The following is a 23,193-nucleotide window of genomic DNA, read 5'->3' on the forward strand; positions in this document are numbered from 1 at the left end:
TCAGAGAGCTCGTGACGTACTACACGGCTTTCTTTAGACCGCCAGCAGCCGTCTGCTCGGTGTATCCTAAAACGTTAAAGTACGTGTGGCTTCACACCGACAAACAGACCCAGCTTCGGCAGAAACCTAAACTAACTAACTGACCAAAGAGCCGCGTTAAGTGGCGATATCACTAACGTCACGTAACTTAGCCGAAGGTTAGCTAAATTTGACTTTTTAAGACTTTTTCATTATGCTAACATTTGTGATATGACTGCACTTAATTCTACAATTCTTTCATTATGCTAACATTTGTTCCGGTGTATATCTGAAGTGAGATAAAAACCCAGAACTAACTTTTAAGAGTTTATTTCTTCTCCGCTTCGACCGTCGGCCATCCACCCCCCCCAACATCCTCCAACCTATGATTCGCAATGAATCCTGGGATTATGGTGGGTGGCTAACGAACGATACACCTGAGGCGTCATTCAAATCTGTGAGCGCGCGCAAGGGACGCCGCGTCTCCGCGTGCGCTCCTTGTGGAACGTCGCGTCTCCGCGTGCGTTCCGTGTGACGTCACTGACGCGCTTGCTTTGATCTGTCAGTAACGTCACAGACAACCAAACCCATAAATAAGGGCTCTCAGACAGAAAAATCAGAACTCGATGTTCATCTGTTTGCAAAACGTTCAGCAGTCGGCGCTCCGTAATACAAGAAAATTCTCACACTTCACTCAAACGAAGAAAATCAAATTTGTGACACAACAATGGAAACATTCAACGAAAATGAAAATTCAATGGTGGTCACACCAGACCAGATTATGCCGCCAATCAACAAGTGCTTTGAAAGGCTCTCTGAAGGTCAGTGGAGCATAATAGAAAATGGAAAATGCGACTCCAGCGTCCATGCCGTGCTCGCTGGTATGATTTCTGAAATCATTCAGATTGCCTCTACCAGCATCCTGGAAATTGCCCTTCCTGTTATTCAGGAACCCATGATAAGGGAAGAGCTTATGGATGAGGGGAAAATAAGGGTGTCCCTTGGAGACTCGATCTCAGCTGCCATCGCAAGCGCTCTTAATGTCCCAAGACAGCAAGATAAGAGCGCTGACAAGCTGACACTGATGGTTGAGGAAGAGATCACCGAAAAGGTCAGCTTAACCATTGCACTGATTGAAGAAAGCCCTGATTTCCTGCAAGACCCTGCCGTTTATTTTAGCGACAAACTTAGTAATAGTAAAAAACTAGACCGCATGGTTTGTTGCGCTGCCTCATGCCTGAAAAGTTATACGGCACGTAAGGTGTCGTTTCAGTGTGGGACAAGCAGCTCTGATTCCAGTACAGAAAATCTAATTTGGGACACAACAATGGGAACACGCAACAAAAACAAAAATTCAATGGTGGTCACACCAGACCAGATTATGCCGCCAATCAACAGGTGCTTTAAAAGGCTCTCTGAAGTTCAGTGGAGCATAATAGAAAATGGAAAATGCAACTCTAGGGTCCATGCGGTGCTCGCTGATATGATTTCTGAAATCATTCAGATTGCCTCTGCCAGCATCCTGGAAATAGCCCTTCCTGTTATTCAGGAACCCATGATAAGGGAAGAGTTTATGGATGAGGGGAAAATAAGGGTGTCCCTCGGAGACTCAATCTCAGCTGCCATCGCCGGCGCTCTTAATGTCTCAAAACAGCAAGATAAGAGCGCTGACAAGCTGACGCTGATGGTTGAGGAAGAGATCATCGAAAAGGTCAGCTCAACCATTGCACTGATTGAAAAAAGCCCCGATTTCCCACTAGACCCCGCCGTTTATGTTAGCGGCAAATTTAGTAGTATTAAGAAACTACACCGCATGGTTTGTTGCGCTGCCTCATGCCTGAAAACGTATGCAGCATGTAAGCTGTGCTGCCAGTGTGGGACAAATGGGTCTGATCCCAGTACAGAAAGTACTGGTTCAAAAATATCAGTTCAATCAGCAATCGCAGAGATTTCTGTTATTCTGTCCACAAGGAGCTCAGATGGAGAGATGACAGAAAAAGATAAAGATGAGCTCCCAGAAGAATCAGCTGTAACAGAACAAAGCAAAATAAAACCAACTACAGAAACACAAAGTATCCAGGCTCCAACCCCAGTAGAAATGGTTGCAGCTGACATCGTAGGTGAGATACTTGCTAACATGGATTCAAGCAGTGAAGAGCTCTGTGAGAAATGTAACTTACCCAAACCTGCCTTTAATGCAGGCTTAATTATCCACAAGGTGAGACACTTCTTCTCCAAATGTGTGCCATCCACCTCACACGCCAGGCTCAAAGCACGCAAACACAACTTTTCCATGTTTGCAAAAAAACAATTTGAAAAAATGAAAACAGAGCTGAAAAAAAGAATAAAGTCAAACAGGCAACATTTTGTTTGTCTACAAAACATTTGCAACCACCTCAAGAATGAAACAGTGCCCTCCAATAAAAGTATAGTTTCCATTCTCCCAGGGTCAGTACCTGAAACGGCTGGTCCCCAGAGTACAGAGGCTCATCGCTCCCCTTCTCGACATACGCCAAGCCTGGGAACCGCAATTAAACGTTCTTCTTCATTCGACTTTAACGTCATTAGATCAGACGTTAATCAGTTATATGACAAATTAACAAAGAAAGAAGGACTCTTCCTCATCGATAAGACCTTGGGGGACTTTAAAAACAGTGGGCATATCAGAAATTTCACGGTGGACTTAATGGCAAAAGTGTTTGATCTACTTATGATGGATCGAGTGTATCAAATCCCCATACCTCTAATGGGTAGATCCCTCTCAGACACGGTCATCTCCAGGACTCCACAATCAGTAGAGCGTCCCATTTCTGCTGAAGTCCTCTATGTCCTCATAGATGACACAGTAGAAAGGTTTTTGCAGAAGCTTTTACTGTGGGTGGAGAATGAAGAGAAAGATCAAATGATTCAAATGGACAAGATTTCTGGGGTCCTGGAAGACATCCAAAACTTTATTAAAAGAACACTGACCCCAACACAGGAAAAAAGCCCTGATTCAGATGGCAGAGGAAAAGAATCTGGTGCATCACCTCCAACACCAAAATCTGGGAGCATTTCTCCAGATACATTATCCATGGAATCTGACAAGTCACCTCGAACACCAAAACCTGGAAGCATTTCTCCAGGTAGATGCTCTGTGGCATCTGACAAGTCACCTCGAACACCAAAACCTGGAAGCATTTCTCCAGATAAATTATCCGTGGAATCTGACAAGTCACCTCGAACACCAAAACCTGGAAGCATTTCTCCAGATAAATTATCCGTGGAATCTGACAAGTCACCACAAATGCCAAAAACTGGGAGCATTTCTCCAGATAAATGCTCTGTGGCATCTGACAAGTCACTTCGAACGACAAAAACTGGGAGCATTTCTCCAGATAAATGCTCTGTGGCATCTGACAAGTCACCTCGAACACCAAAACCTGGGAGCATTTCTCCAGATAAATTATCCATGGAATCTGACAAGTCACCTCGAACACCAAAAACTGGGAGCATTTCTCCAGATGAATGCTCTGTGGCATTTGACAAGTCACCTCGAGCGCCAAAAACTGGGAGCATTTCTCCAGATAAATGCTTTGTGGCATCTGACAAGTCACCACAAATGCCAAAAACTAGGAGCATTTCTCCAGATAAATGCTCTGTGGCATCTGACAAGTCACTTCGAATGCCAAAAACTGGTAGCATCTCTCCAGATAAATGCTCTGTGGCATCTGATAAGTCACCTCGAGCGCCAAAAACTGGGAACATTTCTCCAGATAAATGCTTTGTGGCATCTGAAAATCCACCTCCAACACCAAAAACTGGGAGCATTTCTCCAGATAAATGCTCTGTTGCATCTGACAAGTCACTTCGAACGACAAAAACTGGGAGCATCTCTCCAGATAAATGCTCTGTGGCATCTGACAAGTCACCTCGAGCGCCAAAAACTGGGAGCATTTCTCCAGATAAATGCTTTGGGGCATCTGAAAATCCACCTCCAACACCAAAAACTGGGAGCATTTCTCCAGGTAGATGCTCCGTGTCATCTGACAAGTCACCTCGAGCACCAAAAACTGGGAGCATTTCTCCAGGTAGATGCTCCGTGGCATCTGACAAGTCACCTCGAACACCAAAATCTGGGAGCATTTCTCCAGATAAATTATCCGTGGAATCTGACAAGTCACCTCGAGCGCCACAACCTGGGAGCATTTCTCCAGATAAATGCTCCTTGGCATCCGATAAGTCACCTAGAACACCAAAACCTGGGAGCATTTCTCCAGATAAATTATCCATGGAATCTGACAAGTCACTTCGAACGACAAAAACTGGGAGCATCTCTCCAGATAAATGCTCTGTGGCATCTGACAAGTCACCTCGAACGCCAAAAACTGGGAGCATTTCTCCAGATAAATGCTTTGGGGCATCTGAAAATCCACCTCCAACACCAAAAACTGGGAGCATTTCTCCAGGTAGATGCTCCGTGGCATCTGACAAGTCACCACAAATGCCAAAAACTGGGAGCATTTCTCCAGATAAATGCTCTGTGGCATCTGACAAGTCACTTCGAACGACAAAAACTGGGAGCATCTCTCCAGATAAATGCTCTGTGGCATCTGACAAGTCACCTCGAACACCAAAAACTGGGAGCATTTCTCCAGATAAATTATCCGTGGAATCTGACAAGTCACCTCGAACACCAAAAACTGGGAGCATTTCTCCAGATAAATGCTCTGTGGCATCTGACAAGTCACTTCGAACGACAAAAACTGGGAGCATTTCTCCAGATAAATGCTCCTTGGCATCCGACAAGTCACCTCGAACACCAAAATCTGGGAGCATTTCTCCAGATAAATTATCCGTGGAATCTGAAAAGTCACCTCGAACACCAAAAACTGGGAGCATTTCTCCAGATAAATTATCGGTGGCATCTGACAAGTCACCTCGAGCGCCACAACCTGGGAGCATTTCTCCAGATAAATGCTCTTTGGCATCTTACAAGTCACTTCGAACGCCAAAAACTGGGAGCATCTATCCAGATAAATGCTCTGTGGCATCTGACAAGTCACCTCGAGCGCCAAAAACTGGGAGTATTTCTCCAGATAAATGCTTTGTGGCATCTGAAAATCCACCTCTAACACCAAAACCTGGGAGCATTTCTTCAGATAAATGTTCTTTGGCATCTGACAAGTCACCACAAATGCCAAAAACTGGGAGCATTTCTCCAGATAAATGCTCTGTGGTATCTGAAAAACCACCTCAAACGCCAAATATTGGGAGCATTTCTCCAGATAAATGCTCCTTGGCATCTGACAAGTCACCTAGAACGCTAAAAACTGGGAGCATTTCTCCAGATAAATGCTCCTTGGCATCCGACAAGTCACCTAGAACACCAAAACCTGGGCGTATTTCTCCAGATAAATGCTTTGTGGCATCTGAAAATCCACCTCCAACACCAAAAACTGGGAGCATTTCTCCAGATGAATGCTTCTTGGCATCCGGCGACAAGTCATCTAGAACACCAAAAACTAGGAGCATTTCTCCAGATAAATTATCCGTGGAATCTGACAAGTCACCTCGAACACCAAAACCTGGGAGCATTTCTCCAGATGAATGCTCTGTGGCATCTGACAAGTCACTTCGAACGCCAAAAACTGGGAGCATCTCTCCAGATAAATGCTCTGTGGCATCTGACAAGTCACCTCGAGCGCCAAAAACTGGGAGCATTTCTCCAGATAAATGTTCTGTGGCATCTGACAAGTCACCACAAATGCCAAAAACTGGGAGCATTTCTCCAGATAAATGCTCCTTGGCATCCAACAAGTCACCTAGAACACCAAAACCTGGGAGAATCTCTCCAGAAAAATCATCTGGAGCCTTGAGCCTGAAACACTCTCTCAAAGATTCCTCCAAAATATCAGAGATGGGTTCTGTGTCAGTTTCATCTTCTGATGTTCAGAAAATTTCCAGTGACCTTGCGTTGCTCCTTATCATGAGAATCATCCATAAATCTAAACCTGAGACCAAAAAGTCTGCTGTTCGGATCCCATCTACTACAAAAGAAATAGACACGGTCATCAATCGTCTGAGCAATCTAATGCAGCCTGAACTCAGCAGCACAGCGTCTGCCACAAGTCTGACAAATGACAAGAAAAAGTTCATCAAGAAAATAGCCAAATGCCTCATCAAGGAGTTTGGCTCCCCAGACAATGTCTTTAAGGCTTCAATGGCAAATGATTCATCTTTTGATGAGGCTCTGATTAAACATCTAAAAATCAGCCTCGGAGTCATCCCGAGTCCCCCAAAGACGTCCAAAATATCCAGGTTTTTTTCTGCGTTGGGAAAAGCATTGCTAAAACCCTTCAGGTGGTTCACTAAAGCCAGAGATCATTAAAATGACCATTTTGGCTTTTCCCACTGCCCTGCTTCTTTTAAAATCTTGAAGCAGACTTTTAGCACCAAATCCTTTTTTAAAAAACATCACCATAAAATTTTGGGATCAGACCTCAAATCCAAATTTTAGAACTGTAGTTCACGCAATCTCGTCTCCTTTTGATTTCCATCCCCCCAACCGGTCGCAGCGGATGGCCGCCCCTTCTGAGCCCGGTTCCGTTGGAAGTTTCTTCCTGTTAAAGGGAGTTTTTCTTCCCCACAGTCGCCTCGTGCTTGCTCAGAGGGGGATCATTTGATTGTTGGGGTTCTCTGTAGTACAGTAGGGCTTTGACCTTACAGTACAAACAGGGAGGAGACTTTGTGATTTGGCTTGATTTTTAAAATATCTAATTCGGCATGAAATTAAAAAAAAATCCAAATTATAAATACATTCCAAGTTTGTTTGTGTTTTCCTTCTGTTGTCAAATATGTAGGTGTTACACGTGTGATTTTAGTCATTTTGCATCAGTTTGTAGCCGACGTGTCTGTTTGTGATCATGCTGCATCTGTTTTTGTCTGATTTGTGTCTTAGTTTGGTCAGTTTACATCACTTTTGTGGCCCAATTTAGTTGTTTTGCATGTATTTGTGGCAAAATGTGTGGACCCTGTTTGACGTTGCTATGTTTTGTCTTAATGCTTCACTTTGGTTGTTTATGTATGTGCTCATTTTGATTCTAGATGTAGACCTGGCATCTGAAAATTAGCACCTAGGCTACTTCGAACATTTTTTTTAGTCCATGGGTTAACACATTTTTTTTATTTTGCTGACCTTGTAGAGCAGTGGTTCCCAAACTTCTTTTGCTAGGCCCCCCTTTGTTTTACAAGAAAAATGTTCGCTAAAAAATATTATTAGCCAAAGCTTTCACTGGAAGTCAGTTACTGGTGTCAGGCCAGCTCCCACTTCTTCTTTTGTGTTACTTCTGCATATAAGTATACACAAAGAGACATTGAGACCTGAATTACAAATAAAAGCCACCTTCAAGATTATCAAACACTGTTTAAAGATCTCCGTATAAACTTCTGTGTGAAACAAGGCCTCAGTAGCATCCAGACCACACTGATCTAGGTCTTCTTGGTAGAAGAAGGTGTTTCCTTTTTCCAGATGTTTAAATGCAGCCTCCCCAGATTCAGAAGAAATTTCCTTTCAGCCATCTCACTTGTTTCATGTCCCCCCACATGTTTGTTCCCCTTCTTCGTCTGAACCAACAAGAAGTGTGAGTACATGTCAGTCAGGGTCTTGGGCAGCTCTCCTCTCTGCTCTTTAGTCAACATGTGCTCCAGAACTGTGATCCAGCAGAAGACTGGGATGCTACACATGATGTGGAGGCTCCTGCATGTCTTCATGTGGGAGATGATTCTGGACAGCTCTTCATCACTGAATCTTCTCCTGAAGTACTCCTCCTTCTGGGCATCAGTGAAGCCTCGTACTTCTGTTACCCTGTGAACACGTCTAGGAGGGATCTGATTGGCTGCTGCAGGTCGGGAAGTTATCCAGACGAGAGCCGAGGGAAGCAGATTCCCCTCGATGAGGTTTGTCAGCAGCTGGCTGACTGATGACCTTTCTGTGACATCAGACACAAGCTTCCTGTTGGTGAAATCCAATGAAAGTCTGCTTTCATCCAGGCTGTCAAAAATGAACAAAAGTTTACAGACAGCGAGCTTCTCTGCTGTGACCTTCTGTAATGTTGGATGGAAAACATGGAGCAGCTCCAGAAAACTGTACTGCTCATCTCTGATCAGCAACGCTGTTGGTCAGAACCACTCTGATGGGTCTCTGTTGGTCAGGTAAGGCTTTAAAGATGTCGTGACACCTGACTGTAATGTCATCAAGAGCCTCCATCTTGGAAGCTGTCTCCAGCTGCATCACCTCATGTTGGTTATGAACATCTTCATTCTGTCCCTCTGTGATGTAGAGCTCAGTGTAGATCCTGTTCGGGAGGGTTCCACCTCCTGTATTATCAGTTTCTTCAGTCACACTTTCAAACCTCCTCCTCAGACTGGTCTTATATTCTTCTAAAACTTCTTCCAGACTCGCATCTGCTGATTGACAACAAGAAACCAAAAAGAATGAAATGTCTTTAGTGTGTGAAACTGCATGAAAAACAGATTTTTATCTTTTGACGGCAGGGATGGGAATGGTGTTAAGCATTGTAAATTGTAAATAAGCTTCAGAAAATAGTAAATCATGTAACATGATATTTTCGGCATTAAACCATAACCAGTAGTGATGGGATTTCCGGCTCTTTTTAGAGAACCGGCTCTTTCGGTTTGGCTCACTAAAAAGAGCCGGCTCTTTCGGCTCCGAACCGGCTCTTCAGGTTGTTTTGTTGCTTTAATTAATTTATTATTAACAATAATATAAAATTATGCACAAAAGGGATTACTAATGTACAAAAAAAAAGTGGTTTTATTTATATATGTTTATATATAAATATATGTGGTGGCCCCCAGAGACAAAACACGTACAAACTCCAAAACACATTTCTAGCATGAACTGAACTTCCAAAACAGAGCTACCTAGATCACTTAAATTACACAATTGAAAGCATGAAAGCATATGTGTATTGTTTATGTATTTATACACAAGCATTCATATATAGTCAAATAATTTAAAAAAAATTTCATTTACACGTTATTACCACACACCTCTGTGCTTCTGAGTTTTTACGTGTTTGTACATGTTTTGGAGTTTGTACGTGCGTCAGAGTTCGTACGTGATTTGAAGTTTGTATGTGCTTTGTCTGTAGGGGCCACCGTAAATATACTTTTATTTATTCACTCCACATAAAATGTAATAAATAAATCATATAATACAAAAATCAACTATTCACATTTCAACTTTTAACTATTTAAATTTTCAGCTTTTTCCTTTTACAAATTTAAAGTGAAACGACACAAAACACTGCAAACCACAATACAATAAAATATAAATTATAATATGAAAACAAAAAGAAGATGCATATTCTCTGTCATATGGACCTGCATGAATAAACTTTCTGAATCCTTTATCATCTGCAACTGAAAATAGTTGCAGATGATAGTACCTTTCTAATGTGACGTGGTTGTCCCTGGCTCTTTCTCTCTCTCTCCCTCCCGCTCTGTTCCTGTGCTACTGAGTGTAACTACCGCCCCTCCCCCCTCTTCCCAGCAAAGCACAAGGCTCGCGTGCTGAGTGAAGTGGAAAAAAGTGCAGGAGAGGGTGAGAGAAAGAAAAAAAACCCCCACGGCTCGCGATAAGGAGCCGGCTCCCGTCGTTCACGTCAAAGAACCGGCTCTAAGAGCCATTTCGTTCGCGACCGACCCATCACTAACCAGTGTGTGACTTATTTAAAACATTTTGATTCATAATCAGAACCTTTTTTTGTCACAGCAGAGACAAGAAGCAATTGTTAAAAATGTTCCTAATGTGACATTTTAAGAGGAGGGAAAATTCCCCTCATACTGGCTTCACATCATTGGCTCCCTGTTAAATCCAGAGCTGAATTCAAAAGGCTTCTCACATAAAAAGGGCCATAATAAAACAGCCCCATCTTATCTGAGAGGCCTCACAGTATCATATCAGATAGATGGAGCACTTTGCTCTCAAAGTGTTCTCCATGTGATCCTTTACTCTGTCTGTGTTACTGCGTCTCTTTGTCTGCTGTGCTACACCCTGCGATTACTGTTGCTGTTGTTTGGCCATTTACATGATTCTGTTCTTGTTGTACAGTAGCTGCTTAATAAAGTGTGTAAATGAACTCTGCTCTTCTTTAGATGATTTTTTTGAGTGTTTTTTTTTTTATTATTATTTCATCTAAAAACTACAAATGACCAGCTAAAATTTTGGCCCAGCAGCACACGCAGCCATACAAACTATTCATTTTGAGCTGCTGCTATGAAATTAGAGCCAAATGGAAAAGTCTGCTGCAGCTTTTTTTCACTCTGATTTTCTGTTTGTATTTGGATTCAGCCAGTATCCAGTATTTTTATCATTTATTTCCAACAAACAATTGAATCCTTTAGTTTCCAACACATCAGCCAGTTTGCATCAGTATTGATCTCCAGCATGATTTTCTCCGCGCGAGAGCCATTATGTTTTCAGTGTGTTCCTCTGATTTTTTTGAGTAGTATATATTGAGGATTGCCTGATATTGTGTGCAGGTGGGGAACATGACAGCTAAACTTTAGCAAACCAGGTGAAAAATAATTAAGACAATCACAAAGCAGGAAGTAAAACTAACGTGAGACATGAAAGGAAACAACATTCAAAGTAAAACAGGAAAAAAACCTATACCATAAAAAATCTAATGAAATCTTTTTCATGCACCTACAAAACAAGAAGTCAAGTTTTCAAAAATGTGTTCATCAGCACACCGATACCGACTCTTACTTTGGACAGAGATGCCACAACTGGTAGCGACTGAATCCTCATAGACATCTTGACCCAAAGCACAGCAGGACAACTGCTCCTCTTCCTCCACACCAACATCACTGTTCTCTCTGAGGACACAAAGGGAAAATTATTATTACCAGTACAACTGTCAAAGTGACCAAAGTGACTCACACGCAGGTAAATTGTTTACAGTGCATTCATCTGTAGTGAATAGTGAAGCTGCACAAACTAAGTTCAAACCTGATCCTTTTCTATGCAGAGCTCTTCTCTAAGGTCAAATGTGTTTTTCTCAAGGTTTCCCACCCAATGACTGCTTTCAGTTTGTCACGTTAGGTGCAGTGTGGAAGATTATTCCATGATCAATGGTCTTTGATCAATGATTGTTGATCAATGGTCATGACAATTTGCATATTAATGATCAAGGAACTGACGTCACAGCCAGTGGGCTGGTTTCAGTCATTGTGCAAATGTACTGTTTATAAGACTGGAAACCTGCAGTCAGCTGTGTGTGGCCACCCGACAATTTATCGTTGATGGAGCTGAGTCATCTTGTTCCAGAACAAGGAAGGGAAAATGCAGCTTTTTTCCTTCTGCTGTCTTTCTCGAACTGAGCAAAACTATGATGTGGGAGAAGTGGAACTGCTAGCTTTCCTTGGAAGGATGGTGTTATTAACGGGAGGGAGCACAACACCTGCTCATTGTTCATCGTTTGACTGACCACAAGCATCTTGCATATCTCACAGCAGCCACTCAAGACAAGCCAGGTGGGCCCTCTTCTTTGCTTGGTTCAACTGTGATATGATCTATAGACCCGGCAACCCAAAACGTGAAACCCAACACTTTGTCCCGTCAATTCTCAACTTCTGATGCCACGGCAGAGGAGACCATTATTTTCCCGCCCTCCTGCATTGTTTGTTTGCTGTACTAAGAGATTGAGTCATTTTCTGCAATGCATAGCGGGACACATGTCCCAGATGTTGAACTTCACATCATATCATGCTTTGTAGATACTTGCAAATCTCTATAATATTAAAGCTTGGCATTCTACACTAAAAAGCTATGAAACCCTGAAAAAGAACCAGCTGTTTTTCTGTATTCTTTAAATTAAAATATTGACCATTATTAGCTGCAAAGGCCTTCGATAACGGATTTGCACAGGGCAGATGTATTCAGGTGAAAATGTATGACTATATTATGCTAAGCTTTTGAGGATCTTAATGTCTTTTTCCTTTTTGGCAGTTTTGTTCGCTGACTGTGGCAGATCAATACTGAACTATAGATTAAAAGTCTTCATGTAACAGGAAAGTTTTTCAGCTGCATTATTCACTTGGAAACTCAATCTCTGATTTTCAGAATCCATTTGTTCCATTCCAGTCATATTACCTTTATTATGATAAAGGCTTCGACATGTTCACCTACCAGTTTGAGTTCTACCCAAACAACCACTTCCAGAGAATGATTGATCCAAATTCATACCCTCTGCAGTATAACGTAGGAGAGAAGGTTTACATGGAGATAGATGCCTCCTCTACAGTCAACAACACAGAGATTTTTGTGGAGTCCTGCAGAGCTTCACCATATGACAACCCCAACTACCACCCGACCTACTCCATCATCGAAAATGGGTAGGCATGAGGACAGGTGGTGTGTCAGTGAAGGTTCTCCTGTTTATCTGTTTGTACTTGAAGCAGTTACCTGAGTGCCTTTTAGAATAAAAAATTCTCTCATATTTAAGAATTTCAGGTGTTATACAGAAGTGGAAGTCCGTAGAATAAGGCTCTTTAAAGGTTTTTAAGGCATCAGGCTATCACTTGAATATTTGTGAATGGTGCTGTATGATGGTTAAACAAGGATTTATGATGAAATTGTAAGTTGTAGTCTCTTTCTTTGCTTTGCGCTGTGATCAGGTGCCCAGTGCACTCCACTGTTCAAGTTCATTGGTTTGCACGATCAGGTAAAGAATGAGTTTAGACCAGACCTCTAAATACGTTTTACATTGTTGTGCTTCAGCAGCACCATCGACTGGAACCAAATTCCTTGTATGTGTTTGCGCATATACTTGGCCAAAAAAGGGGGTTCTGATTCTGATGAATTCTACACCCAAAACTCAAGCCATATCTTTTTAATCTGATTAACTTTATTGCATACTCGCACATCGCGTGCATACATTGCACATTGAAAACATTGAAAGCGTATCCATCTTGGGGGGTGGTTTTGCAGGAAAAAGGCCTGCTTTTATTTATATGCTATAGTTTGTCATTTGTTGTTTGCTCATGTGGCCAAAGGGCAGGTGATGTTTGCTATCAGTCACTAGAATCTTCCTTCAGTATGTTTCAGTGAAACTTTCATGATGATTACCTGATGGGTTTCGGCCAAAATTGTTCTTAAGATCAAGATTGTATTTGTTGTTTTACAGATAATACCAGCAACAGACTGAGAGGGCAGCTATTATGCTTATAATTTAATGCTTAAAATTGTCATTTCATTGGCTGGGAATACATCCTCACATTAGGTTTGACAGCATTTCCAGTTTTGGCTGAAGCATGAACTGAGGCTGCAGTTTGGGGAAGACCTCAGAGGAGGCTGGCTCCCGGGCCGGGCAGATCTCCATCAACAGCTTGTAGCGCTGCGGGAAGCTAAATAAATAATCTCCATTTAAATCTGTGATGTCCACTTAATGTAAATTCAGTTTTTCCATCAGAATGTTTTACGTGCAGCACTTGGATACTGAGAGATTTGAGGTTGAGTGACACGCACAGCCAATCACTTGCATTCAGGTATACATCAGCTGTTCAGTATGTGAAGCAGGAAACTCCAACACCAGGTGCTCACAGGGATGCATCAACTCCACGTCAAACGCTCACCACCACTCCCACTGCTGAAAGAGAGGGGCTGTCATGCAGACTGCACAGCACTTTTCCAGGGTCCCCTGTGCTTGAAGAGGTCAGCAGACATCAGCAGGAGTGCAGGTATGGAAACAGAGTCGGCTGCTTTGTTTTAGCCACTGTAACTTTGGATAACGCTGAATTAAAACGGATCTTCTCTTGTTTCCAGGGAACGCCATGAACCTGAACCTGGTCTTCATCGCTGGATGTCTTCTTGCTGCCGTCGCTATGATCTGTGGCGTGCTTACGTTCAGCGCCGAAACATCAATGGTCAGATACCGAGCTTTGTCCTCAACTGAAAGTTAAAACCCTTCGTGTGCTCCAGTGGATGAGATGAAATTATTTAGCTCAGCCTGCAGTCTGAGTCTGAGTGTTCATGTATCTCCTCATGTGTGAATTAACTGATGAAAAGCAATTATTTTCTATCAGTTATTATTAGAATATTACACAGCTTTGGGTGCATAAGTTTGTTTTTTAAATCTATAGATTTACAGAATAATTTGAAATGAATAAATCCTGATTATTGATCCTGATCAAAAATTTATAGAATAATGAAACTTTTATTACTGTTTTTGTCCATGTTTACTTTCAGCTGTCGACTGTGTAGCTCAAAGTCTCAACTGACATTTACACAACATATACTTCATACCACAGTTTCACAAACTGTGAAACAAGCTAACGAAAAGCTTGTTTGTGCTGCTTCTTCCTGCAGGTCTCTCTTGGAAATGAGGATATTTTTCCTTCTGATTAAATAAAGATGAAAAAAAAAAACTGCTTCTGTCTGAGATTCCAGTAATTGTGTCACATACTTCCATTTGTAACACATTTCTTACCAATCTGTAATCTTGGATTAATGTTTGTAATATTATATCAATGTCAAGCTTAAACGACGTCACACACAGAAGTCTCTGAAATCATCAGAATATGTAGCAAAAGTTCTAAAAGATCACATTTCTCTTTGTGTCAATATCAATAAACTTCTTACAATGTAACTGGTAACGATGTTACCACAGCAACCCAAATCAGCTGTTCCTTTCCTTCTCCATAGTAATCGTGGTTACACGTCTTTTCTGTCCAATGTGGCCTTTTTGGTCTCGAGTGTAACCTAAGGTTGCATCGTTTGTTTCCATTCATTGATTGCAGTGACAGTGACATATTTACTTACTTTAAGAGAGAGTTCTTCACTTAAACACAAAACGTCAGTTTTTGTGTGATTGAAGGTTTCCCAGCAGGTCAGTAAATACAGAACACTTGGTTATAAAGATTTTATGTTATCACCTAAAACTACACAGCAGGTAATCTGTCAGGTGAAACAATCAGCTGACTGACGGTCCTCACAGAGGACAGACCTCCAACTGATTCACCACATCTGATGGGAGCGGATGCTCTTCAGTCTGGAAGAGAAGACACAAACACACACAGACAGTGAAGAAGACGGATCAAGGTGCTTTGCATACGACACTAAATTCAGTTTTTAAAAATAAAAGCATCTGTTTACTAAACGTAAACACAACACTCCCCAGACACCAGATTATTACCCCTCTAATACAGCGGTCCCCAACCCCCGGGTCTCGGACCGGTACCGGTCCGTGAGTCGTTTGGTACCGGGCCGCGAGAGTTGAGGCTCAGGTGTGAAATGTTTGGTTTTCAGGGTTTTTATTTCAGCGTTATTTTGTTATCGTTTTTATCGTTTACTCGGTTTTCCTGGGTCTTTTCACGAGTGTTAGGAATAAATTTTCTTTTTTTCGGTACCGGTACTAGTTTTATTTTGTTGTATTTATCCGCGACACCTTAAAGGCCGGTCTGTGAAAATATTGTCGGGCATAAACTGGTCCGTGGCGCAAAAAAGGTTGGAGACCGCTGCTCTAAGAGATCTGATAAATAAAAATGATATCAGAAACAGAAGAGCAGATAAAAACAAACTATGTTCTTAAGTGAACGCAGTGAGTTTCTGGATTATGGATTTAAAACGTTTTGGTGGAAACAAAAAAAGAGAGAAAAAAACTCTAAATATTGTTAATAATTGTTTTGCACACACAGCTTCTGACTAACATCAGCACTTTATAACAAACTAATTTCCAAGTGTCTCCTATTCCATCAGGGTCATCTTTCGATGCTCTGACAGGTGACCTCTGACCTTTTTAGCAGCTCGTCTGTCGACACCGGTCCGTCTTCACCTTCCTGCTCGCCGGCTCCTCCTCCTCGCTCTTCTTCGGCTGCTTCTTTGTGCTTGTGCTTCTTGTGTTTCTTCTTCTGTAAAGAAAAAAGAAGTCACAGCTTCAGCGTGAGGAAGGAGTCATTTTATCTGATCTGATCCTTACTCTTCGTTTTCTACCTTCTTTTCCTTCTTGTGTTTGTAATGCTTCTTTTTCTTGTGTTTCTTCTCTTTGCTCTTCTTGCCCGTTTTAACCTCCTTGATTGGAGGGCGCATGGAGGCGGCGCCTCCTCTGACTAAACACAGGAACAACAGGCAGGTTATTAATCCTCCAGCAACGCTTTTACGAAGCAGGATGCACTTAATGAAGTAGAAGCAGAAGAGGAGCAGTGAAAGCGTCGATGAACAGATGCTCTAGTTCTACATGTGGATCGATTCACATGAATGTAACCCAGCTGAGCTGATCACAGAGAGATTGCTGCATCTATAAAAACAATGTCCACGCAAGGGAAACCACGTGACTGGGTCACGGTGAATAAACTTGAGTTGTCTGTTGTTGATCTGGTGGGTGACACTCACTCAGAGCAGCCGAGGGAGGCGGCAGCTTCGGCCCAAACTCCTCCTCTTCCTGTTCGGAGGCCTGAGTGGAAACTGCTGCTTTTGAAGGAGCCGAGAGGAAAAGAGTTGACAGAGTTACGCTCGACAGGGACGTGAGATTAGAAGAAAGGTTAAGGTGATTCAGCAAACTCAGAGTACCTGCTCGGTAACTGGAGGAGGTGGTGGCTGAGGAGGAGGTGGTGGTGGCTGAGGAGGAGGAGGGGATGCTGAAGAGGTTCAGTGACTCCGAGTCCACTTTTCCTTCATCCTCCTTTGTCACCTTTTCTTCCTCCTCATCGCTGCTCCCCCCCTCTGATGAAGAGGAGGACTTCTCATCGGAGGAGCTGGCAAAGATGGCCTTAAACAGACATGCAGGTCTTCCAGGAGACTAAACGCTGTTTGCTTTCCAAATTTCCATAAAATGATTTTTAACATTTCTCTGGTGAATTATCAGAAAACAGATTAAACATCCAGGGTACCAATGATATTGTAAGATCCAGACCTACATTAAAACAGAGAAACCCCCTGTGAACAAGCACTTTGGTACGGAGCCCCGCAGGGGACATGGGAGAAAAAAAATTAAGACGGAAATTTGCGAGATCTCGCAAAACAAACTCGGGATCGCGCAAAAGTTTTAGCCGCATTCTTCCCGTTAGCTCGAAGCTAACGGGAGGTCGAGACCTACTACAGCCGGGAGGAACACCGCTTTCCCGGCACATCGTGGCTCGACCTCCTGGTCGGCTTCGAGCCAGCGTCCGAAGAATGTGGCTAAAACTTTTGCGAGATCTCGCAAAAGTTTTGCGAGATCTCGCAAAAGTTTTGCGAGATCCCGAGTTTGTTATGCGAGATCTCGCAAAAGTCCGTCTTAATTATTTTTTCTCCCATGTCCCCTGCGGGGCTCCGTACTTTGGTGACAGTGGGAAGGAAAACCTAAATTTTCGCAGGAAGAAACCTCCAGCAGACCCAGGCTCAGAGATGGTGAGCACGGTGAGGGTGAGAGGAGAAAGACAGGACAAAAAAAGAAAGAAAGAAAAGCTCAAGGAGCAAAAACTTCCTAAAAACTTCTGGCCGGGACTGTGAGTGAAAATACTTGTGAACCTTGGAGGAAGCAGCCACCAACTTCCTGTCAGCACTCACTGACACATCTGTCACCCAATCACTGTGGCCCTGATGGGGGGAAAAGCAAAATCAGGAGTTAAGTGTCTAAAAGAACACGACCAGAAACATCAGGATGTCTTCACACAGCCGAGTTTAATCACCTTCAGCACGAGAGTCTGAGAGAGAGACGACAAATCCCAGAGAGCAACAGTCCCGTCGTAGGAGGCGGACACCAGGAGGTTCGCTGAGGAAACACAACAGGAAGTGATTTTAGGCAAACATTATGAGGAAGAACTGAGCATGTTCCAGTACCTGCAGAAAAACACATCAGCTCAGTGAGCAGTGCTTGCTTTCTAAACAGTAAACAGCACGACGGACTCTAAGGTGCTGACATTTCTTACAAATCTTAAGCCGTGCAACCACCAGAGGTCTAAACCACCTGACCTCTGATCCTTTAGATCTGCTTCTTAACGAGGGCAGAAAACATACTTACAGCACACGACACGATGAGCTTTGTTCATTTTCATTCGTAAAAATTAGCTAAATCCTAATGCATAAATAATTAAATAGTTAAAAATACACATTAAAAGAACTCTTTTGTCCATACGTGGATCTAGCAAGTGTTCATCGATCAAACGCCGCCTCTTGCTCGTAGTTCAGCACAAATGTTACTGGAGAATCTGAGGACGTCAGCTGAGGACACCTGCTTGCTCAGAGGTCTCACCGTCAGCAGCGGCGAGGCAGCAGGCACTCACGCTGCCTTCGTGGCCTCCCTGCAGCGGCGTCCCGCCGTGAGATCGGAACCCCCCCGCCTGCAGGTCCCACAGCTTCAGCGTCTTGTCCCACGACGCCGTGCACAGGAAGTGCCCGTTGCTGGTGAAGCAGCAGGCTGAGACGACGTTTCCATGGTTACTGATTGCGAGAATGTAAACAAGAACAAGCGCACAGGGGGGCTCCTCTGAGGGTCTGAAAATTGTCATCAAACTTTTGTGAATCTGATAAATATCTGAGACTTCAGAGTGTCTCACGCTGAAGACAAAAGCCACACAGCGTGAGAGGAGCTCAGAGCGTTTACAGGTCACTGAAATGCTTCACCTGTCGATGGACACGGTGGTTTTCTGCGCCCGCAGGTCCCACAGTTTGATGCTGCGGTCTGCAGAGACGGTGGCCACTCGCTGGCTCTGAGGGTCGAACCGACATCGAGTGACGCAGGAGCGGTGAAGATCTGATCGGCAAAGCAAACACACGCTCGCTGACGCTCACAGGAGTATTATTGCCGAGCGGGCAACACGCGACCTGTCCTACCGCTGACGTGGTGCAGCATCTGTCCGCTGGCGGCGTCGCAGATGGAAACGCCATTCTGAGGATTTACAGCGCAAACGACCAGCCGGCCGTCAGACGAGGAGCTGCAGGAGGTCAGCAGGCCGAGCTGCCTCGATTTCCACTGCGACAAAGATCATAAAAGTGAGTCAAACTCAGAAAAGCAAAAAGACCAAATTTATTCCATGTGTGTGAAAGAGCAGAAACGTGTGTGCGCAGAGAAATGTGTGCAGCGAATCACAGGAAGGTTGCTGGTTTGAAACTCCAGGAGCGTGACAGCAGACGTTACCAGAGTGAGTCCGGTCTCGAGGTCCCAGGCCACCATCTTCTTATCCCAGGACACTGTGACCATCCTGACACACAGAGCAAACGTTTCATTCACAGGTGCACTCAGGTTACTGCATGGACGTTTCTGCATTGTTGTTTTTTGTGAACTTTATGTTTTTTTCATCAGTGTGAGAGATTACATGAAGCCTTACGGGTCCATGGACGATGAATAAGTCATCGGTTAATTCACAAAGATGTTTTTTCCTCAAAGAAATGAAGAAAAACTTCATCTATCATCAGATAAAGGTGAAAAAATTGCTACTTTTTGTTTTACAAATCTCAGAAAGTCAACTTTTACAAGTCTACTTGACTTTACAGTCTTGGTAACAGCGAATCTTCACCAGCTGGTGGAGCTTACAGTTCCAGTGACAGTGACGGGGAGCTCACGGGAACTCATTTTTCCAAATATTCAGACATTGCAGTAATCGAGAGCCTGCTTCCCTATTTCACATGTTCTGGGCATGTCCAAAACTGGGTAGCTTTTGGAAAAGCATATTTGAAACCATGTCCAACATATTTGGTGTTCCAATTGCACCCTGCCCGTTTATAGCTATTTTTGGGGTGACGCCTTGTGATGCCAGTCTTTCCAAATCACACTCTGATCTTCTGGGCTTTTGCACTCTTTTGGCCCGTAGAATGATATTATTGAAATGGAAAGAGCCACTTCCACCTGTATATGGGCGATGGGTTAAGGATGTCATGTACTATACTCAGCTGGAAAAGATCCGCTACACTGTAAAAGGTTCGGAGGTTTTATGACACATGGCAACCTTTTCTTACTTACTTTGAAAGATTAAGTCCTGATACTATCGCTTAATGTGCGTGTGAGTGGGGTTTTTGTTGTTGTTGTTGTTGTTTTTTTTGTTGTTGTTTTCCCTTGCTGTTGTTCATTTATTTTATTATTTACTTTGTATCTGTAATTTTCTTTTCTTTTATCTCTTCTTTCCTCTCTGGCTGGGTTTTAGTTACACTGTTCTGGATGGGTGGGGGGGGGGGGGGGGGGGGGCACGACTGTTTGTTAATATTGCTGTAATTGTTGTTGGAAGCAATTCTTTGATCAATAAAAAGACCCTGATATAAAAAAAAAAAAGACATTGCAGTAATCGACTACAAGGCCAGCTGCACAAATAACTGAAGAAATGTTTTAATGTTGACCTGTACACCGCCAACTTCTAACGCTACTTCTGTAAATGTTGGCAGAAGTTCATCTCACCCTTTCTTTTACACCAAATCACTTCTGCCTCACTTGAAAAGACCCGACAGCTCAGCTTTGACTAAGACAAAAGGAATACAGGTGGAAAGATTTTGGCTTCCAGGTCATAATGTTTGCAAAATTCAAAAGAGAAATCATCTGCTCTCAGCTGCAGGATCATAACCTAGCTGAATTTAAAGCTAACGTGGAACCCACCTGTTGCTGTTTGGGATCAGAGCACACTCAGTGATGGCTTTACTGTGAACTCCATCAAACGTCCTCAGAGGCTGACAGCTCCCCACATCCTACACGGGTCAGAGGTCAACCAGGAAGAGTGAATATGGAACAACCTTCTGATGATTTATTCCGAAACTTTCTGTGGAATGAATTCATCGGAAAACTGATCTACAGAGAGGCTGTTCAGTCAAACACGGATTCTGAGATTCTACAGACTGATGTGGACACACAAAAACACAGAGGTTCTCTCAGGGTTTGCAGAAGAGCGTCTCTCAGCACACAACCTTGAAGAAGATGGGTTAAAGCAGCAGAAGACCACACGGGGAGCCACGCCTGCCCGCTAAGAACAAGAAGCTGAAGCTACAGTTTACACATGCTCACCAAAATAAGACAATAAAAAAACTGGAACTGTCTGATCTTCTGTATTTCTTGTTGGGACTTTGAGACGGTGGGACTGATCCATCCTGCCTTGTGTCCTGATCTCAGGCTGCTGGTAGTTTAAGAGTGTAGAGTTATGTTCACTTTGGTGTCAACTTAGCATCATTTAAACATCATTTAAACTCCACAGCATACCCGAGTGTTGTTGCTGACTATTTCCATGCCTATTTGACCACAGTGCACCATCTTCTGATGGCTCCTTCCAGCCACAAAGCTCAAATCGTCTCACACTGGTTTCTTGAACATGACGATGAGTTAACTGTAGTCCAATGGCCTCCACAGAACTTTGGGGATGTGGTGCAACAGGAGATTCAAAGTGCCAAGTATCTCCTGGTCGCAGCAGATGGCCCCGCCCCTCCCTGAGCCTGGTTCTGTCGGAGGTTTCTTCCTGTTAAAAGGAAGTTTTTCTTTCCCACTGTCACCAAAGTGCTTGCTCATAGGGGGTCATATGATTGTTGGCTTTTTCTATGCATCTATTACTGTAGGATCTACCTTACAATATAAAGCGCCTTGAGGCGACTGTTGTTGTGATTTGGCGCTGTATAAATAAAACTGAATTGAACTGACATTAGAAACTCGAGTGTAGACCAACCCTAAAATCAAAACAGGCACATAAACTTATAAAAACTGCCGACCATGACAGCAGCTTACCCAGAGGACAGCGGTGCAGTCTGAGGAGCAGCTCAGGATGCAGCGATTGTCGCAGCAGACTCGAGCTGTGGTCACAGCATCGCTGTGAGCTTGCAACACCTTCACTGGGATCTGCAGACACAGGTTATACAGCAAACTAGCAGAGGACCATTGAGGAAAAAGATAGAAGACTGACATCTACTGTACAAAGAACATCCATGCAGTGGTTGCCCAGTATAATTATGGACCAGCTTCGGACAGCAATATATTTTGGGCTACTGGAGCTCAAATTCTAAGCTTTGGTTTTAAATGAATGCTTGTTTTGCAATAGCTGAATGAACAGGAGAAAGTGGGATCTTACCGCACATAGAACCCAGACAGAGAAATAGCAGTAAGATTTGGTGCTGCAGATAAAAATATAGAGTTGATGATGTGCATTTCCCTACTTTAAAATGAGGGCGGAACGGCTCAAAGCCAGTTTGCATGTTTGGCCCTCCCCTCTGACTCACTCAATGACCCGTGGCTGCCCTATCACCTAAAAGCCATTTAGGTTGGGGTTTCTGTGTCTTACTGTCCCGTGAAGGTCTTTCTTATGTCCCCAGATGATTTTTAAGGGAAACTTTCCCAACCAGCTTAGAGGCATCAATGTCAAACATGAAATAAAGGCAGGCTAGTGCAAGATAAGCCATTTTACCTGGTTTTGCAATACACATGCAACTCTGCCAATCAGAGTCACTTTTACAAATAGTTTTCAGACTCATCTTACAACATTAATCTGCACATAACAGTAACAGCACAGATTTTTAAACATTATTTACAGACCCTTTATTATGACGCTCACGCTGGTGAATCCTAATTTTGAAACGTTCATTTGGTTGATCCAGTGGCGCCTTGAGGTTGTTCACTAATCTGCCCATGTTTCTATTAGCTCTCCTTATGTTTTGTAAATGAAATCTTAAGCTCGATAAAAACGTCAATACATCAAAGATAAAAGTAGCGACCTCGGTATTGCACTGTACTTAGATTCTAGGAATTCTAATAGTGCTTTACTATTACCTGAACTTTATAATAACTGTTACAGAATTACTGGAAGTTACAGAATAAATATGCCTGCTCCATCTCAGTCAGACTGTCGGGATCAGACGCTCTAAAATAACTTTGCTCTCGTGAAGTGCTTCAGACCAAGAGAAGACAAACCTCACATGCAAGTGAACGCATCACGCTAACGTTAGCCACCGAGCTAACGTTAGCTCCGAAACACGTTTCGGTTTACCTGAGACTCCGAGCTCCACGCTTCTCTCTCCTCTTCTCCGCCTTCCGAAGGCTCCTCCGCTGACAAAGGGTCGATGTTCCTTGACGCCATTTTTCGGTACAAATAAAACTTGTCGTTTAGCCAAACGCCACATTAGCTAATGACAGTTACCGTGGCAACAGCCTCACAAGCGAAATTTGGTGCATTCGGGGGCGGTGGGAGATATGATAATTAGTTGATAATTAGATTTTTGATGGAAACGGA

At 43.2% G+C, this 23,193-nt stretch overlaps 3 protein-coding genes across 9 annotated transcripts; 2 read left to right on the plus strand and 1 right to left on the minus strand.

Moving 5' to 3' along the window:
• The first annotated feature begins 657 nt into the window (after nt 1–657).
• LOC148106264 (uncharacterized) lies at nt 658–6,454 on the plus strand. The gene is made up of 5 exons (XM_087839781.1): nt 658–1,129; nt 1,730–3,143; nt 3,270–3,867; nt 4,498–4,865; nt 5,814–6,454. The coding sequence occupies exons 1-5, from the start codon at nt 746–748 to the stop codon at nt 6,386–6,388; spliced, it is 3,339 nt and encodes a 1,112-aa protein (XP_087695907.1). The 5' UTR covers nt 658–745; the 3' UTR covers nt 6,389–6,454.
• A 536-nt stretch (nt 6,455–6,990) lies between these two features.
• LOC148106265 (uncharacterized) lies at nt 6,991–23,103 on the minus strand. 7 transcript variants are annotated; one of them, XM_087839968.1, is made up of 15 exons: nt 22,951–23,103; nt 21,699–21,809; nt 20,589–20,677; nt 19,143–19,206; nt 18,839–18,977; nt 18,629–18,758; nt 18,258–18,445; nt 17,695–17,777; nt 17,534–17,602; nt 16,595–16,793; nt 16,418–16,495; nt 16,019–16,134; nt 15,821–15,936; nt 10,796–10,905; nt 6,991–8,463 (listed from the first exon to the last, which is right to left on the minus strand). In XM_087839968.1, exons 1-15 carry the CDS (start codon nt 23,038–23,040, stop codon nt 8,153–8,155), a joined length of 1,893 nt encoding a protein of 630 aa, XP_087696094.1. In that variant the 5' UTR covers nt 23,041–23,103; the 3' UTR covers nt 6,991–8,152. The 7 variants fall into 7 exon arrangements, with proteins under 7 accessions (XP_087696094.1, XP_087696033.1, XP_087696070.1 ...); XM_087839907.1 differs by having other exon boundaries at nt 18,258–18,499; XM_087839944.1 differs by having other exon boundaries at nt 19,095–19,206.
• On the plus strand, nt 12,206–14,358 carry LOC148106266 (ZP domain-containing protein-like). Its single transcript, XM_087840572.1, has 5 exons — nt 12,206–12,423; nt 12,542–12,564; nt 12,706–12,752; nt 13,576–13,675; nt 13,853–14,358. The coding sequence occupies exons 1-5, from the start codon at nt 12,206–12,208 to the stop codon at nt 13,987–13,989; spliced, it is 525 nt and encodes a 174-aa protein (XP_087696698.1). The 3' UTR covers nt 13,990–14,358.
• Nucleotides 23,104–23,193: the final 90 nt, after the last annotated feature.

This window comes from Neolamprologus brichardi, chromosome 1 (assembly GCF_056152115.1).
Source record: "Neolamprologus brichardi isolate AB-2024 chromosome 1, ASM5615211v1, whole genome shotgun sequence".
NCBI classification, from domain to species: Eukaryota; Metazoa; Chordata; class Actinopteri; order Cichliformes; family Cichlidae; genus Neolamprologus; species Neolamprologus brichardi.